We start from the raw sequence: 17,739 nt of genomic DNA on the forward strand, positions 1-17,739 counted from the left end.
GACAAGTTGAATTCTTACCTTGATCTTGAGAAGCGAGCCACCTACAGTATAAGAGGCTCGTGAAATGAATAGCCCCGTTTGAAACGGACATGGTAGAGTTAATCTTAACCTCAAGTCTTTCAGAATCCTTAAACATAACCTAATGTGCTCACGTGGGAGAAAAACAAAGCAATTTCCTTACCTTTTATGTGAATATCAAGCACCTTATTGGTTTATAACAGATATGCATGAGCATTATCAGTGCTTTGCAGTTGCATTAGAATGAGAATGCAGTTTCCTACTGCACCAACCATTGATCAAATTCATATTCAAAGGGCTTTTTTTGACATGAGCAATGAATTACAGAATTGCCAAGGCAATAACAATTAGCACAACATTTACAAATATTTACAACTATTTGTCATACCTAATGATGAGAAAGGTTCTGTGTACAGTTTTCCTCTGGATGTGTTTGCTGACAGTACAGTCATACTTTTCCATCGCCACATGTTTTATTAGACAGCAGTTTCACACATATTACATATTACAAAACACCACAGTGTTTTTAACAATCACAACATTATCTTATGCTAAGATGGTCACTGAACTATAAAGTAAATTATAAAATATGCCTAAGGTAATGTAAGATAAAGTGTGCTGATTTGTTTTTAATAAAGACGTGCTAAAAGTGGTAAAAAGATTTGTGCAAAACATTCAATTGTGAACAAAATATTTAAAATAAAGAACAAGGAATGTTCTTTCAATAAAATAAAATACATCAATAGTTGTATAATATAAATCTAAAATACATACTCCTGCATCAGATGAACTAAGAGCAAACAACAAAGAACAAAGTTCTTGGTTGTAAGGATATTTTATGGTAGCCCTAGGGATTGAAGTTACCAGATTTTAGCATTGACTGAATGATTTGCGTTAAACACTGACCAAACTCTTCTAAAATCATTTTCTCAGCTTGATACAAAGAATAATCGGCCTTTTCTGCTTCCTCAGCTCGAACAAGGAGACATCGGCAAGTTGCTTGGACAACATCAAGTGTGACACATGAAAGTGGACACCTAACAAAGATATAAGCAGTAACCAAAAAAGACATTTGGTATTATTTTTACACTTTCCAAAAAAAGCAATTCCTGGTTTTACAAAAAAAGCATTTCTTTTGATGATTTATTCAATCTTATTGTTACAGTACATTCATTATCTTGAATGTATCTTGATCTTAAATGATTTACAACAAAGACATGTACAGTAACATCATTTTTGAAAAAGCAGAGAATTGGAAAGCAGTTATTTAGAACCCTCAGTTAACCATGTGTCTGTCTTGAGGAGAACAAGAAAGACTTTCAGCACCTTCCCTATATGAGTTCTCCATATCTCAGCCGCACTGGAAATTACTGGAATCAACCCATTACCCTCATATCACAATGTCAAATGAAGGTGATCAACCTTGTGCTGTACATGACACAGTATGTTCAGACTGTGTTTCCTTTTCATGGAGACCCAACATTTAATGTTGTATGTCTTTTTAATATTCTGATTAGTAAGTGTATTACCATATAAATGTATACAACTAAATTATAGACTTAAATTCCTTTAAAGATTCTATTGAATGGTGACACTACCTCTTTATTATGTCTGTCGATATTTTGTAGGGTCTTGTATTTATCTTCTCCCCAAAGCCTGTTGACCCCATCATCTTTTGTTCAGGACAATCTTTATAGTTTTTGCATCCAACACACTTACAGGTAGTTGAGCACATGATCTTGGCCTAAAGGATTTGCAACAAAGACATGTACAGTGAAGTCATTTTCAAAAAAGTAATTAGACAATGATATTTTTTTACACATAAAGAGAAAGGCTAGTTAGCAGGCACAGCATGTGTGCATATACAGTACCAAGAAAATAGCTGATGTATTAATGCATGTTGGTTTACCTCTGTTCAGGAACTTTGTCAATTCAGTACATGCTGTAAAAATACAAGAAAATTCAAGAAGATGCTGGCACAGATCACAGGTTACATCTTCTAGTTCAATATATGGAATATGAGCTGGTTTGAGCCCAGGCAATTCTTAGCCGATTGGAACTGTAAATCCCCAAGCACAGGTGCTGGATGAGCTTCAGTTGGCCGCGGTTTGTTAGGTTTACTGCATTAACAGTGTTAACAGTGTCAACAGTGTTGAAAGATGCTAACTGTTCCATCAGAGATGTGCAGTTCCTGAATTCAGGTGCACCGTGTTTTTCTGTCACGAGGCTACAAAAGACATGTGACATTATATGTATCTTCTGTAGAGGAAATCTCAAGAGTGAGAAATCCCTCCGAAAAAAACAAAAACTACTCCATTGCCACCCCTCTCCCAGAAGAGAAAACCAGAGCACTTTGACAAAACAGCGTGCAAAAGAAAAACCTACACAAGAGGACCCAGAATAACGATGTACAAAAAAGGGGTTATAAATGTACCACTGGCTTTGCCTTGAACCAGGCCTAACAGCTTCTCCCTCAGATTCTCTGTGAATGAAATTATTAGTCTGGGAAATTTGTTGTGACGGTGCAAAGAAACTTTCACACTAGAGAAGTGACTCTAGTTTAAGCTGGACCAACAAAATCTACAGTTCCTTCCAACAGATTTCCTGATATCCATGGCAAAGAACTGGCTTGGTTATTTATCAGTGAATTGGAATTCAAATGATTTTCAGTTGTTGAGATTTAAAAAAACAGGCACTGCAGGACAGCCCAGTTTAAAGGCAGCAGTTGAATAAAAAAGTTTTTTCAGTTTAATCTAACATGCTTCAAAGTCATGTCATGTCATTTACCAAACCACTTTACTGTATACCATACAGTGTTGCAGGAAGCCAGAGCCTACCCGGCAAGCAACAAGGGCAAGGCAGAGTACACCATGGACTCCATGCCAGTCCATCGCAGGGCCAGTGCAAGCCAGTCATACTTGGGGACAATTTGGAGGCCACAGTAAGGGCTGAGGGGGGAAATTAGGCCTGGACACCGGGATAACTCCCTACTCTTCTCAAGAAATGCCAGGGGATCTTTAATGACCACTGAGAGTCAGGACCTCGGTTTAACGCCTCATCTGAAAGACACTGCCCACTACAGTATAGTGTCCCCGCCAGTATACCAGGGCATTAGGACACACACAGACCGCAGGGTGAGCGCCCCCCGCTGGACCCACTAACACCACTTCTAGCAGCAACCATAGCTTCCCAGGAGGTCTTCCATCCAGGCTCAACCTGCTTAGCTTCAGTGGGTCACCAGCTGTGAGTTGCAGGGTGATATGGATGCTGGCTGATGCTTCAAAGTGTACAGCCAAATTTGGCTGTATACCTCTGGAGCAGAACTTAACATAAGATGGCCTTTTTCTGATCTAGTAAGCATGTGTAATTTTCAGACGAATTAAGAAATAACCCTCAGATGAATTCTTCATCTCTCTCTCACCTCATAGCACTCACAGTAGTTCTTAAGGCACCCAGAGCGCTTGCAGTTACAGCCTTTGTTGTGTCGGCCTTTGATCTCCCCATGTTTTCCATTTCCAATCTTTGGCCTAAACGCTTCAGGATTTCTGTCCAGACAAGTCTTGAGAAAACAATAATGAGCAAGTAGATCATGCAGAGCCCCAATACAATTTATAGACAACCCGTTTTTAAAGATAGGCAACACTTGTTAGCTTGATGAATGAACCAAGTGGTCTGTTCAAGTAAGGAATCTCTGGTTACTGAAAACTGAAGAGGATATTAGTCCAAAATGACCTCTAAATTACTTAATTTAACAAATTAGCTGTTTAATCACAATTGATCACAATATAATTTGTCTGTATATTGGAATAAAGATATGGAATTATTCCATATCTTTGGAAAATTGTGATTTAATTGAGACCTGTTGGATTGGAACTCCCAGGACAAGGGTTGGAGATCTCTGTATTAAATATTTACAGTATGACTTTATGCCATGGTAGAATCGGAGAACAGCATAGCACAAAGAAATTCTATTCAGATTCAAACATCCATCCATCCATTTTCTAATTGCTTCTTCCAATTCAGGGTTACAGGGCAGGTGGAACTAACCGAGCAAGAAATGGGTGTAAGGCAGGGTACACCCTGGATGGGACACCACATCATCACAGGGCAAGACTGAAACATCAGCAATTTAGGTATAAAAATGAAATATTCTGCCTGTTATATGCCATTTCTTTATTCCTAGTTTGTCCTTATTTTCTTTAATTAGATGCACAGTGCTGTTAAAACTGCATTTCCTTGCTGCACACAAAATACCTTAATGGCCTTGTATCTTTCTGACTCATGTTCTACATTGTTGTAGCAGTTAATGCAGTTGCAGTTACTACAAATTTCTCCATTAGCAAAGCAGTCACAGTACCTGTAATAAATCGACACCAAAACATTTAGTTACTAATGATGATGAATATTCTTTAATGTAATTCTGTCATTTATATAAAATGTATCTATGTATTCTTGCAACAAACAAGGAAATAGGATGTTTTCTATTGTAGATAATACAGTACATATACAGTAGCATTCAAGGGTTTAGAAGTATCATATACAAAGAAGCTGTGGAAGACAGTACCAATATGTATTATTAACTGTAATATCTAGATTTACTAACATCATTCTTCTCCTTCATTAGAAGTTGCAAGCATTGTAGAAGAAAGCATCTTAGTGAGATAGTAGGGTAACATCCTCCAATTACTAGGATGCTTGTGCGACTAGAGGGGGTGTGTAATGCACTGTATGTTGTCTTCATCTTAGTATACTTGCACTCTACTGGGTTCTCTGACATTTTTACTTCCTTCTATTTATTACTATGGGTTTGAAATGAGACAAAGTCCCTTTTCGGTCCAGCACAGCAATCTGGAAAGCTGGAGATTTATTATTTATGATTAATTTTGGTATATTAAATATGACCTTATTTTTTTTCAGACCCAAAGAGACGTTTGGCCATCGGTGGTAGGGTTATGATTCTACAATGTCCATATGTGGATGAAAATGTACAATATGTCCTTTCTGGCAATTATTCTTTAATATGTTTTGACTTAATAATTTATTATAAATCTTAAATAGCTGCTTACATTTTAAGACACTGGGACTTAGTACAGTTACAGGGTTTCTTGGATTTAGAATCCCAGGAAGCCCCTGCAAACCTGATTAAACAGAAAAAAAGCATTAATATTATTTAAAATTCTATCATTGTTGTTGTTATTGGTAATATTGGAATAATTCAGCCTAATTCTTACCCAATAAGAGATCTTTCAGACTGGCCTTGTGTGCAAGTGTCCGCCAGGAAGCCAACAGTGTTCGAGAAAAAAGGACAGGCCTTTTGATGAAAAGTAACAATTAATAATGTCTCTACCAAACAAGTGCTTGGGAAATGTGTCCAACTAATTCACAATTCTGTACAAAATTCATCTGATGGCTGGGAGATGAAAGACCCTTCTGAAAATGCACCTCAGTCAAAGGTGTGGCATGGTAATGAAATCATAGAATCAATTTCCATGGATTAGCTCAGACTTTTGCTGAACCACTGGCAACCTGATCTGAAACTTATTTTAGAATGTACAACAAGTATAAAAAAAATAACAATAAAGTAAAATAATCCAAACAATACAAAGTTAGTTAAGCCTAACAGCATAACTCATAAACATAAACATAATGTTTGAATGGTCTCTGCTCTGCTAATTAAAGTCTGTTCAAAGATCTGTCCAAAAGATCTCTCTGACACACTGCACTTTTTCTGGCTTTGTGTACTGCCATCATAGATTGTGTTTTCAAGGACTGTCTTCATCAAAATCCTGTACTTCACTACTCAGTCGTGTCAGTAGTAGGAGCCATACTGCATGTGAAGAGTGAGAAGTCAATGCTGTCTAGAAACTATTCTAGTGTTGGCATATTTTTTTAATGTCAACTCAAGCTCTACAGTACATATATATGAAATGATTTACAGATGATCTTTTAAAAGATTCTCCATAACTGATGTGCTGTAAAGACAGTGATGTAATTCTACAGTAGCTGTGTTTTCAATTCAGGTATAATTCCTTTGAAATACAAATATATGAATTTATTTATAGAGGGTGACATTCAAACTATGTCCATATACTGTATCACAGTTTTATCTAAAGTTAAAATACTCTGAATCATTTGATGCAAAGTTTGAACCTTTTTCTGTAGGGGAACAGACCATATAAAATACATCTGAAAATGATTAGGATACAGTGAAAATCAAGCTGCTAAAAATGACAGAACAAATTTAATACCACATACTGTATACTGTACAAGATGCATCTGTTTATTTACAGTACTTGACACTGCATCCAAGCAAGAGCCGTTGCGTGGACCTTATTTGCAGTACCTGTGGGAAGTAGGAGGTTGGCAGAAAATTGTATCCAAAGCCACTGTTTACAGGTGGAGGCACCATGCAGCTGGGATGCAGGAATTCTTGCGGTGGTCTGGGGACAGGATGCCCAGCACCAAACAAGAGTGGCTGAGTGAAGGGAGGACCCACCCTCACAAGAGGAACATCGCTGGAATGCTTCTGAAACATAAAGAGAAACAAGCCTGCTGCCAACAGAGCTCTCCTGTAATTTGAAGCCAGATCCTCCTATTGCTATGGAGGTCAATTACTTCAATAATTCATTACAAAATCTTCAAGTCCATACATTTGTTTTATATACACAGTTTCACACAGGTCTTCAGATAAATGTGCGTGTTGGCTTTTGGGCCTACCTGTGGTATGTTCAGGCATGGCGTCTGTACAGCATTGGTAGCCACCCTTCCCAAAGGTGCTGAAACTGCTGGATGAGCAAAAAAGAACAAAAGTAAAGCTAAAGGATGATTTGATTTTCTATCACAGAGAAGAAGTGGGCACTTGCTGTTGCCTGAATCTTTAGGGGCTGTACATTAGAAAACTAAAGGTGAGCTCCTAACACAATCGTAAAATATTTGTATGATGCATTTAAATAATTTGTACTTTTTATACATTATATATTTGTATCAATATAAGCTGCATATATTTCTGCACATGCAGGTACACAGAATACATATAAAATATAGCTAAAGATAAAGTAGATGAAGGTAATAAATATAATCATGTTTCATTCGTAATTCATAATTTGCCTATTAGGATTTTGAAAGTGGTATCAGTTTGGGGAAAAACAAAAGGGTTTTGAGAGGTGATGACCTTTCCCAGCTGTGTCGGTCAGGAAGGGAGTGTGCGCCTGAGGTTCTGGGTAGGGTATGGTGTGAGAGTGCTCCACACCATGGAAGGAGTTCATCTGCCCCTGGTTACAGCTGTTTACAACCACCAGCTGCGGTCCTCCCTTTGGGTTACACAAAAACTACAGCACTACCATTTTAAGAAATAACTTAGCGATACAATGGTTATGACATCCTGTATTATAAGTTACTCTATTCTTAAGAAATAAATAAATGTCATGAAAGTGCTGATTTTATATTTATTCTGTTCCATTCATATACTTTGTAAAGCCTTGTTTATCTAATGCTTGAGATCTTTTGTGACCAGCCTAAAAATCTAGCAAAGTCACAGCTGTAGGTCTTAAGAATTAACTTCTACATCATTAACCACTACACTGTCTCCTACAATTTCAAAGACCTTTCTGATCCAAAAAATAAAAGCCACACCCACAATCAATTTAGACACTCATTCACGGAAGACATTACCACTGAAGTGCAACTATTGCTGCTAATGATCAAAACCAGTTAATGAAATGACCTTCCTGTATGTTACCTTAGTACTGTTTATATTCAAAGCCACGCTATATTATTAAGCAATATCTAAATATTGTGCTTATTTTATTTTTTCTTATTTAACAATTAAGGATGTGAACCTTATTGGGTCTAAATGAATCCCATATTTTGTATACAACTCAACTCCACTCCAGGATTTTTACAATAAGCAACACTTTCAGTTATTATTTTTTTTGACATTCTTAATGGCTTTTAAAACAACACAGACTAAAGTTGAATATATGAGCACTTCAGTGATATTCATTGTAAAAAAGCACAGCTGAGAAATCAGATTATGCCAGATCTGGCTAAAGCAGCTCTTCATAAACTTCTGTAAGAGAAGCATGTTGACTTTAAAGGTGTCAGAAACTCACCTGGCACAGACTGTGCCCCTGCTCTCTTGGGTGGTCAAATGGTTTGAGAATAGATGGCACTGGCTGGGTGAGCATCTTCACAATGCAGATGACAGAAATAATCTCTCTGAGAACTTGTTTACATTACAGTGTAATGTTAAGCAAGCAGTATGTTTACAATACAGTATGCGTATAGCAGTTTTAAACAACAATATTAACAATAATGAAAATGCAACAACCCTTTATGTTACAAAGTTAAGGGAATGTTTTTATTAGTCCCCGTATTGCAATATTTTCTCCAATCCACTCAACATACAGTAGGTTACTCTGTAAGTGTAAAGAACAATGTTGTAACATGTTCTCAAGAGCTGAATGGATTGTTTCATTATGGTTACAATTTATCTGACCGCATTTACTGTATAAACCATTTAAAATTATCCTGCAGAACGCAATATATTAGAAGAGGATCCCACCACATAAACTCATTATATTGAGATATTTGTTTGTTTTCATTTCTTTAAAGTCTGTTTAAAGCATAGGACCTACCGGTTGATTGTCCACAATACCTAGGGATCTTTGTACTGCTGTAATTTCTTGTTGAGGAAAAAACTTCTCATATAGCTGCACATCATAAGAAGCCTCCTCCGTGCTGTCAGATGTAATACTGGCAACAGCCTCCATCACTTCTGCCTTGATTTAAACAACACAGTGGAACAGTGAAAACGCAAGACACATTCGGCAAAGCACACCTGAACATATCGTTTACCCTTTGCTTCTGGCACTGCTCTTAAATTTCCACAAGTACAATAATTTTCAGCAAATTCTCTTTAAGAACATCTATTAGAGGCATTGTATTACTGGGACAACATTTTTAAACTGAATTTTCAAAACTTTCAAATACATTTGCTCATCCAACGTCCATTCCTGATGGCCTAGTTTTAAATACATTTAAAAACGGACCCAGGAAAGCTGCAAGCTGGGGGACACTCAAGGTCCAGTGTTGGGTTCCTTTCAGTAATACTTACAGACATCGCTCCAAACTGACTGGCCTCATCTGCAGACCATGTTCCCCTGGAGCAGGGGTTAGTGCCGGTGCCCAGTCGAGACACCACTGTGGGATGGCACTGCGAAGACGTGGTCTGAGAGTGCAGGAGGTCAGAGTAAGGAGGAAGACGTAGCAGCGAGGATGCAGGCTGGCAGTCAGGTTGACGTGCACTGTGAAACCCATAACTGACACCCACTGCCTCCGTCTCACGGCCACTGCCCAGCCTGGCACAAACGCTGGCACCCTCTCCACAAGATGACAGTGATGCAGACTGCTTGGACGATGTGCAGTCAACATAGATATCTGAGGACGCCTGCTTTGCAATGGAGTACGTCCCTTCTTTGAAAACGATTTCCTGATTTTTCTGACATTGGTTTGTTTGAGAACAGTCCACGTTTGGGTTGGCAGTCAATTTATTCTGACTCACAAGTTGCACAAAGTTAGTCTGTTCTTCCATGTTTGGCTGTCTGAAGAGATACCTAGATTAGTTTAGTCCTGCAGGTATTAACCGTACAGCGATACAGCTCGGTGGTTGCACTGTAATCTACAATATAATAAGTTCAACAACAGGTATACTATGGTTTTAAATAAAAACAAAAATGAACAGTAAATATAACTGTAGTGGAAATGCGGTACATTACCTCAGCGAATTGTGTTAAACTGTTTCATGTACTAATAATTAGCAACTTAACATTTAATAAATCTCCAACTGGAAACCTAGAAGCAATGTACGATCTACGCTCACCTCACCTCTACTGTATGTTGTGGCACCACCACTAAAGCGTAGATAAAATGAATCAAAAGTGACTTCAACTTCGCGATCATTACGTCGGTCATGAAAAAGGGATCACTTTGCACATATAACGATCACAATCCTACGCTGCCGATTGAGAAATACAACAACCTAAACATGAAATAAGAAGCTGGTTCTTCCTCGACGTTTTCCGTAGATATGATTTATTTTTTCGTGATAAAAAAATCGAGAACTTATCATGATTTATCTATCGAATAAAAGTGAGTTGGGACTCTTTTGTGATTTTTTTTTTTTAGTTCAATCAAACACCATCAAACCTGTACATTTCTACTTTGACGTCTTACCGGTATTTCTGTTCACAGTCAAACCCTTTAAACGCCAAACGGCGATCTCGCGATTCCAACTTCCTGTCGCAGTTCACACGTGCGCTTGTGAAATAATAAAGATAATAACAAGAGAAGGGACCATAAGCGCGTTTATTCAGTCTCTTACCAACCCTTTGGAGTGTCGGACGTAATAACGTGTAATAAGGAACAGGTAATAGGTGTATTCCGTGCTGAGAAGAGAAGAAAGAAAACACAACGTTTCGGCCGTGGAGCCTTCTGCAGGTGTGGGAATGTTCAATAGTCGATGGAGTTACAAACGGGTAGTGTCATCTGTGTTATTATTTTTATTATTCATTGGTGTAGCAAGTGCAGTGCCTTAACAGCATTTAAGACGTTTCTTTTTTTTTTTAAATGAGGGCTTTTAGAACTTTTTTGTTTCTGAATTCCTGTCTTTGTTTCGTGGTGAAACACTCGGCAATTAACGTAGTTTGTAAAGAGCTGCCGCTACTATGCATCATAAGATCTGCCCACCTTTTTCAGGACAACAGTACAGGGTTGTCCATGGGGCTTTGTAATGGCGAATGTAAGGGTTCGTGTCTGTGTCTGCGTGAAACCCCAGGTTATCGTTAATTAACTTATAAATCTCATGCAGGAAACGGGGATCAAAACAGGGGGGGCGTGCCCTTGGTGCGCTGGTGTTCAGGGGGGTGAGTCCGGGGCAAACAATCCAGTAGAAATCCAAAGGGGGAATCCAAAACTGGGAGGTCCATCCAAAAACAGACAAGATAAAAACTAGAACCGGGTCGGAACCTAAATCCATCCATTTTCTAACTGCCAGAGCTTATTGTGGTAAGCAAAGGGCATAAGGCAGGCTACACCCTGGATGGGATGCCAATCCAATGTTCACACCAGGGCCAGTTTTGCTAGAAGCCAAAGCAGTGTTGAAACATGTATTCCCCCGTTTTCTCTTATCCTGTATGAAGACGGAAAGGATAAATGGTTTATAGTTATATGATCCATACTTTTTCATAAATAATTGTAAGTGAAGTGTCTTTAATGTGTAAATATAGATGTTTTTCTTTTCATTAGATTCCTTCAAAAACACTTCATCGTGGAACATTGTTAACAAATGAGAGGAGGCTCTTCAACCCATCTTGTTTTGCCTGTAGCCTAAATTTCAAACAGTTTATTAAAGGATCCACCAGAATTAAATTCAACAATATAGCTAAGACGTTTATTGTGGACTCTTTATGACTATAGTTTAAAGAAATGTCTTCTACTTTCTATCCTGAATGTTTGTTGTCTTAATTTTCTCAGGACCTTCTATCATTGTTGATCTCAGTCTTATCCCCTGGTTTAACATTGTGTATAAATTGTTGGGTTTTTAAAATCTGGATCAAATTCCTACATCAGAGTTTGAGAGTTCTTTCATAGCAGGAGTGAGTCTGGTTGCTGAAAGAAATATTTTGCTCATGTAGGCTGGAAATTGAATTTTCAGTATTTAGAAATAAAGTAAAACAAAAAATATTTTTTAATCCGACTGTAAATATCATCATAACGAAATTATAGTTCACAAAGAGCTTTTGTTTTTGTGTTAGTGAATAAAATCAACAGGTGTGGTTATTTTGAGATACTCTGGGTTACTAAATAGTATGTTTCTGTGCATGTTTTTACAGGCTCCTTTGACTAAAGAAGAGAGCATTTCTTCACTCTTCAAAGTGATTGCTAACTTATCTGAGAAGGAAAATGGTGATCTTCTGAATTATGATGGAAAACCCTTGCCTTGGTAAAATGTCGCAGTCGTTGCTTGCCAGCATTAAAGATTGTATTGGGAAACTGTTCTGAAGTCTGCTCTGGATTGACTTGGTGTCCATTCCAACATATACCCCACTTTGTGCCTCTTGCTTGCTGGGATAGGCCCTGGCTCCCCTGCAACTCTGAACTGGATTAAGTGGTTAGAAAATAGATGCATAGATGGAATTAAATTACATACTGTGTGGAAGAAAATGGTTTTGAAGTGTTATTTAACATAAATGCATTTGATCTAACCTCAAAACATTTGTGGAAATGAAGAGTTAGAGGCACAATATATCATTTAATTATTATATCAATGTAAATGCCTACTGGGCACTGTTTGACATGAAAATGTACTTTTGTTCTATTTGCTCTAAGTGAGTTATTCAGTTCATGTTAAAATACAACCAGTCAATAAGATTGATAGATTCAGTTCTTAGCCAAGCTGAAATCACTCACTCGGACCTCAGGTGCTGCCACCTGCTGGGAGTTTTGAAGAATTGCAGCCATTCTGTGCCATTACACGACATTACAGCCCCATTAGAATCACCGCCAGTCCCGGTGCCGTACTTTGTGCTGGACAGGGGAAAACGGTATTTGCACTTCTGTGAATTCTGTTTCATGCTTCTGTTTAAAAGACCTTGTTTCTGCGGGCTGTCTACCCCAACTATGGGGCCAAAGCTGTGGGAGTGTGTACTTCAACACGGGTATGAGACACACAAGCAACTGCTTGTTTCTGTGGATGTTCAGGCAAAACCCACCCCATGTAGACGCCTAGTCATCTTTAGATAACACTCCAAGGTCATATGGCTGCACAGTGCCCCTGTGGTTCCAGTCACACCAAATTATTAGTTTTTGTCTGCCTCAGAATCTGAGTTCAAGAAGTCTGATTTAAGTGGACTCACTGAAAAGCTAGAAAATCTTTTCATCTAAAGATCTAATTAAGAAACTGTAAGAGATGTACTGTATATGTTGAAGCACCAGTTATTTCTATTTATAAAAACACATCTTCCAAGTTTTTTCACTATGGAAATCTGTGATTAGAAATGTATATTTCCATCTGTTTTTCATTTTAGGCGCTCATAAGAAAAGAAGTGCTCAAACGTTACTGACGTTTCTCTTCTACCAGTTCGAGACTTTCATGCAACATTAATTTCTCTCTAGTGGTAAAAACTTCTGTGATTCTTGAAAACCAAACGGTTCTAGTTTTAAATTTTGAGCTTCGCAGGTCACTAATATATGATCATACTGTTCATTTATTAAGTCCATCGGTGTGTTCCGTCCTGAATGGACGGGGGCTGGGTGAAATTTCAGTTCCCTGGATTTGAATAAGCTGGTCTGCATGTGTTACTCGCACTGGCACAAGCGCCTAAGCGCATAGCAAACGAAGACGCTGTGTTACGAAATTAAAATTACAGCGACTCCACCTTCAGTCTGACGTACCATCGGGGGGGGGGGGGGGGGGTGCAAAATACTGAAGTACAGAGCTGCAGGACTGCTTTTGAAGTAGTGAAGAAAGCAGTGGTTGTCCGCGGACGGTCCAGTCATGGGCGCAGAGTTTCAGAGCTGCCGCACGGTGCTGATTACCGGAGCCGGTCGCGGCCTCGGCTTGCAGATGGTGAAACAGCTGGTAACAGGGAACCACAGACCGCTGAAAATAATCGCAACTGCCCGGGAGCCGGCAGCAGCCAAGGTACAGCAGACGTAAACGTAATGTATTTCGTAAGTGTGGGTTATTGTAGTAGACCTGTAGAGGCTGTGTGTTGGCGGTTGAGCACTCCGCATGTGAGGGTGGGACCTGCATGGAGACGGATATTCTTTCCACGCATGTTATTTTTCACTGTCACATTTCGACCTCACTTCATTCCTTCTCTCTCTCTCTTTCCTTCTCACCTGACCCAGTATGACCGATCGGAACACAAGGAAATGTGTATTTATTAAAGTAAACCCGTCTACAAACTGAAGCAGAGAAGTCGATATACCGTACTGTAACTTAAACGTACATTAAACTGCATAAAATAAGAACAATAGAACTCCTACTGCACAACCGAATAAAACATTAATAACTGGGCAAAAGCTTAAAATGAGTAACACTTGTGCTGCAAGTGTACTGAATACTGAAATTAATTAGCAGAACTTGCAGTGCAGGTCGAGTTACTTAACGTTGTAGAGTTACATTTTTAAAGTTAATTTTTCAGCTGGTGAAACTGACTAATTCTATGTCTTGTCTGAAACAGGAGTTAAAGGAACTGTCTGGAAAATACAAAGGTCTATATGTGGTGCCTCTTGGTAAGTAAACAATTTCCTGAGAGAATCACAAGAACTGCTTCTCTGGTAGCTAGAATGGTGCAGTCAATAGTGCAGTCACATAGTTCCACGTGTCTACAATCCCTTAGGGTATGACTACATGGTTGATAATAGCAACTTTCTCAGGAGGAATAGGAAATGTGGTGTTCATGAATGCAACCAGTTCCACCAGTTCTACAATACTCGGCAGGAATTTGCAAATTTGTTTTCCTTCTCTGTGGCAGATGTTGTCAGCCAGGGGAGCATAGAGAAAGCCTTGCAAGAGGTGGGGTCTCTGGTTGGAGACGAAGGGCTGAACTGCTTGATTAACAATGCTGGGATTATGATCTCTGGAGACATTGAGACGGTGACGGCTGAAGGCATGATGAAAAACTTCGAAACTAATACCGTGTCTCCTCTCATGATCACCAAGGTAAATGCGTGTGAAGAAATGTGCTTCAAAGTGCTGCATGCTTGTTTAGGTCTTACAAAGCACTCATACATTGAAGTAGAGTTTGACTAAAGGATAAAGGTCTTATTTATATCCAACCATTTAAAAAAATTATTGGAGGTCATATTTTTCAGGGATGCTTGAATAATTGTGTGTTAACTTTCAATCTCTAGTGAATTAGCTAAACAGTTTTGCAGTAAACTGTCACACTGTAATATGTTAGAGTTAGCCAGTTTAACTCTCGTTTTGACAGAGTTGTAAGTGTAGGACTGGAATCTGCACATCAAAAAGAGAGACAGACCCACTTGGTTGTGGTTTTAACATATGAATTAGAAAAACGGGCGGTCAGAAATGCCCTTTTATTTTTTTAAGTTTTCTTGTTCTTTTCTCCTGTAGGCATTTTTGCCCCTGTTGAGAAAAGCTGCAGCAAAGAGCACAGGAATGGGCATCCACAGAGCAGCCATCATCAACATCTCCTCCATGCTGGGATCAATTGAACTGCACTGCCAGCCTGTGGCAGGGTTGAAGTGTTGCCCTTACAGAACATCAAAGGTAGAAGGAGTCTGTGCTTCTAGATGGTCTTAGAATAGTATGTTTTATGTTACTGTGAATATTGTACTTTGATACTCCACCTCTAAATTAATTTGTGAGAAACTCACATATAGCTCAAGTATTTTCTCAGTATATATTCTTGGGCTTTTTCTGCTTCCCAGGTTATTTACTGTAGGAACTGAAGAAACCTGAAAGTGTGAGTTTTATGTTTCAAAACCCCAGTGAAATTGCCTCTCCTTCTTTTGCACAGCCACACTTACTTGCCGTTTCCATCACTTTCTCAGCAAGTTTTCTTTTGTCCTTCAGGCGGCTCTGAACATGGTGACTCGCTGTCTGGCTGTCGATTTAGAAGCAGACGGTATCCTGTGCACAGCCATCCACCCGGGCTGGGTCCGCACTGATATGGGGGGGGCAGAGGCAAGTGTTGTTGCATGACTGGACTTGTATATCTTAAAACTGGAATCTTTGTTTTTGTCTGAAATAACTGTAATGCATTACCTAAGAGAGACCTATGAAAACACAGCCAATGAATATTGGAGGCAACAGTCAGATCTCAGTTACTTCATAAATGATGAAAGTGAATCAAATAAAGAAGGTCTGTGTTGCACGTGGGGAAGACACGTTTAATTTTTTTTGAAAGCCTGGACTGCAGGGGGACTCAGTGGACTGTTGCCCTCACCATGAGTCACACTGCTCCTTGCATGATTGCGGCCTCAGCTGCATTTGCAGGAGAGTTACTGGCTACCGTGCCAGTTTCCTTGGTCCACGTCAAAGTGGGTGACAAAAAAGCCGTTCATGTCCATGAACATCCACCCTCCCGTTTTCTAACCGTTTCCTCCAGTTCAGGGTTGTGGAGGAGCAGGAGCAAGCGAAAGGGCACACAGCAGAGCGCACCCTGCACAGGAGGCCAGCCCATCGCAGGGCAGGCACACACACACACACACTCTCGCTCCCGGGCTGATCTCCCCAGACGCCAGTTAGCCTACCAGTATGGCTTTGGACTGGCAGGGGAAACCAGAGCAGCTGGAGGAGACCCCTAGAAACCCAGGGAGAACATACGAACCCCGCACCCCCCGTCCATGAACAGTACACTTGGAAATGATTTGGACCTTTTAGATATTGGTGAAGACATTTTAAGACTTTCTTTCATCTGCTCAGGCTGAGGAAGCAAGCTGCGAACGTCAGTGATAGTAACGAGGTCCGGGCTGTACCCTGTGAAAGGCTCAAAGTTCATCCACTATCACTTAAAGATGAAGGCTTGCATAGCTTTGTGAAGTTGGGGCAGAAGAGTATGGATGTGTTTGAACTTATGTCTTCTCCCTTTGTACTGCACGCCTCGTGGACAATTCTCAAAATAATAGTACCTTTTGACCTTCCCTCTTATGTTATATAAAGTCAGAAAGGGAAAATGCTGGCTTTTGTCTTTCACAATCCATACTTTTTCATGACGAACTTTTATTGGTAGTTATGACATCTGTTGTATGTTGTTTTATAATCAAGTAAAACAACAATCCATTCTTAAATGTAGAATCTAGAAATCATCATAATCAATTCGTTGTACACATATACTGTAGCTGTGTCAGTGAATCAAAGTAAAAGTTATGGTTAATTAATGATACTCTGGGTTACTAAATAGTATGTTTTGTGCATGTTTTTACAGGCTCCTTTGAGTAAAGAAGACAGCATTTCTTCAGTTCTCAAAGTGATTGCCAGCTTATCCGAGAAGGAAAATGGTGGATTTTTGAGCTATGATGGAAAGCCCCTTCCTTGGTAAAAATATCATAACTGAATCTTGCCAAGATTAAAGGTTGTATTGGAAAACTGTGCTTCTGAAGTCTGTTCTTTTAATACCTTGGATGAGCTGGTTCATGATCTGAAATTCAGCAAGTCTGTAGTTTTGAGGTTCCACAATTATTGTGTAGAAATTTCATACTTATTCATGCAGCCTTCTCAGAAAGAGTAGAAATGTAAAAACGCAAGAAAAATCCAAATGAAAAGGATGAACTGTTTTTTAATTGTCTGTTCCATTGCTGGGTTGTGCACTATTGTGTGCAAGTATGCTGAAATGCAATATTAACCTTTGTCAGCCGATAGCAGCACACCAGCAAAATATCCAAATACATTTCTTCATTTTCATAAGGGAAATGGGATTATTATGTCAGGAATATTTGGTTTTAGAAATGTTTTAACCTCGAATTTTGTTGGGAAAAATGATTTAGATTACGGGACAGCACAGTGACACAGGGGTCAGCATTGCTGCCTCACAGCACTGGGATCTGGATTCAATTCAGGACCTGGGGTGCTGTCTGTGTGGAGTTTATATGTTCTCCCTGTGTTCTGCTGGGCTTTTGCCAGGTGTTCTGGTTTCCTCCTACAGGTCAAACATATTGGTACTGTAGGTTTATTGGCATCTGGGAAAATTG

At 39.3% G+C, this 17,739-nt stretch overlaps 2 protein-coding genes across 4 annotated transcripts; one reads left to right on the forward strand and one right to left on the reverse strand.

The window, feature by feature from the left end:
• Positions 1-472: 472 nt before the first annotated feature.
• tesmin (testis expressed metallothionein like protein) lies at positions 473-10,516 on the reverse strand. Of its 3 annotated transcripts, none has more exons than XM_088611327.1 (13): positions 10,252-10,516; positions 9,134-9,620; positions 8,655-8,798; positions 8,130-8,204; positions 7,190-7,328; positions 6,736-6,800; positions 6,362-6,544; positions 5,250-5,329; positions 5,085-5,156; positions 4,273-4,375; positions 3,440-3,577; positions 1,617-1,762; positions 473-1,055 (listed from the first exon to the last, which is right to left on the reverse strand). In XM_088611327.1, exons 2-13 carry the CDS (start codon positions 9,608-9,610, stop codon positions 866-868), a joined length of 1,812 nt encoding a protein of 603 aa, XP_088467453.1. In that variant the 5' UTR covers positions 9,611-9,620; positions 10,252-10,516; the 3' UTR covers positions 473-865. The 3 variants fall into 3 exon arrangements, with proteins under 3 accessions (XP_088467453.1, XP_088467451.1, XP_088467452.1); XM_088611325.1 differs by having other exon boundaries at positions 6,736-6,803; XM_088611326.1 differs by lacking the exon at positions 10,252-10,516 and having other exon boundaries at positions 6,736-6,803; positions 9,134-10,245.
• A 2,890-nt stretch (positions 10,517-13,406) lies between these two features.
• On the forward strand, positions 13,407-17,137 carry LOC148645515 (uncharacterized). Its single transcript, XM_088611328.1, has 6 exons — positions 13,407-13,720; positions 14,265-14,316; positions 14,559-14,746; positions 15,161-15,316; positions 15,623-15,733; positions 16,977-17,137. Exons 1-6 carry the CDS (start codon positions 13,574-13,576, stop codon positions 17,088-17,090), a joined length of 768 nt encoding a protein of 255 aa, XP_088467454.1. The 5' UTR covers positions 13,407-13,573; the 3' UTR covers positions 17,091-17,137.
• Positions 17,138-17,739: the final 602 nt, after the last annotated feature.

This window comes from Lepisosteus platostomus, chromosome 18 (assembly GCF_059453375.1).
Source record: "Lepisosteus platostomus isolate fLepPlt1 chromosome 18, fLepPlt1.hap1, whole genome shotgun sequence".
Taxonomy (NCBI): Eukaryota; Metazoa; Chordata; class Actinopteri; order Semionotiformes; family Lepisosteidae; genus Lepisosteus; species Lepisosteus platostomus.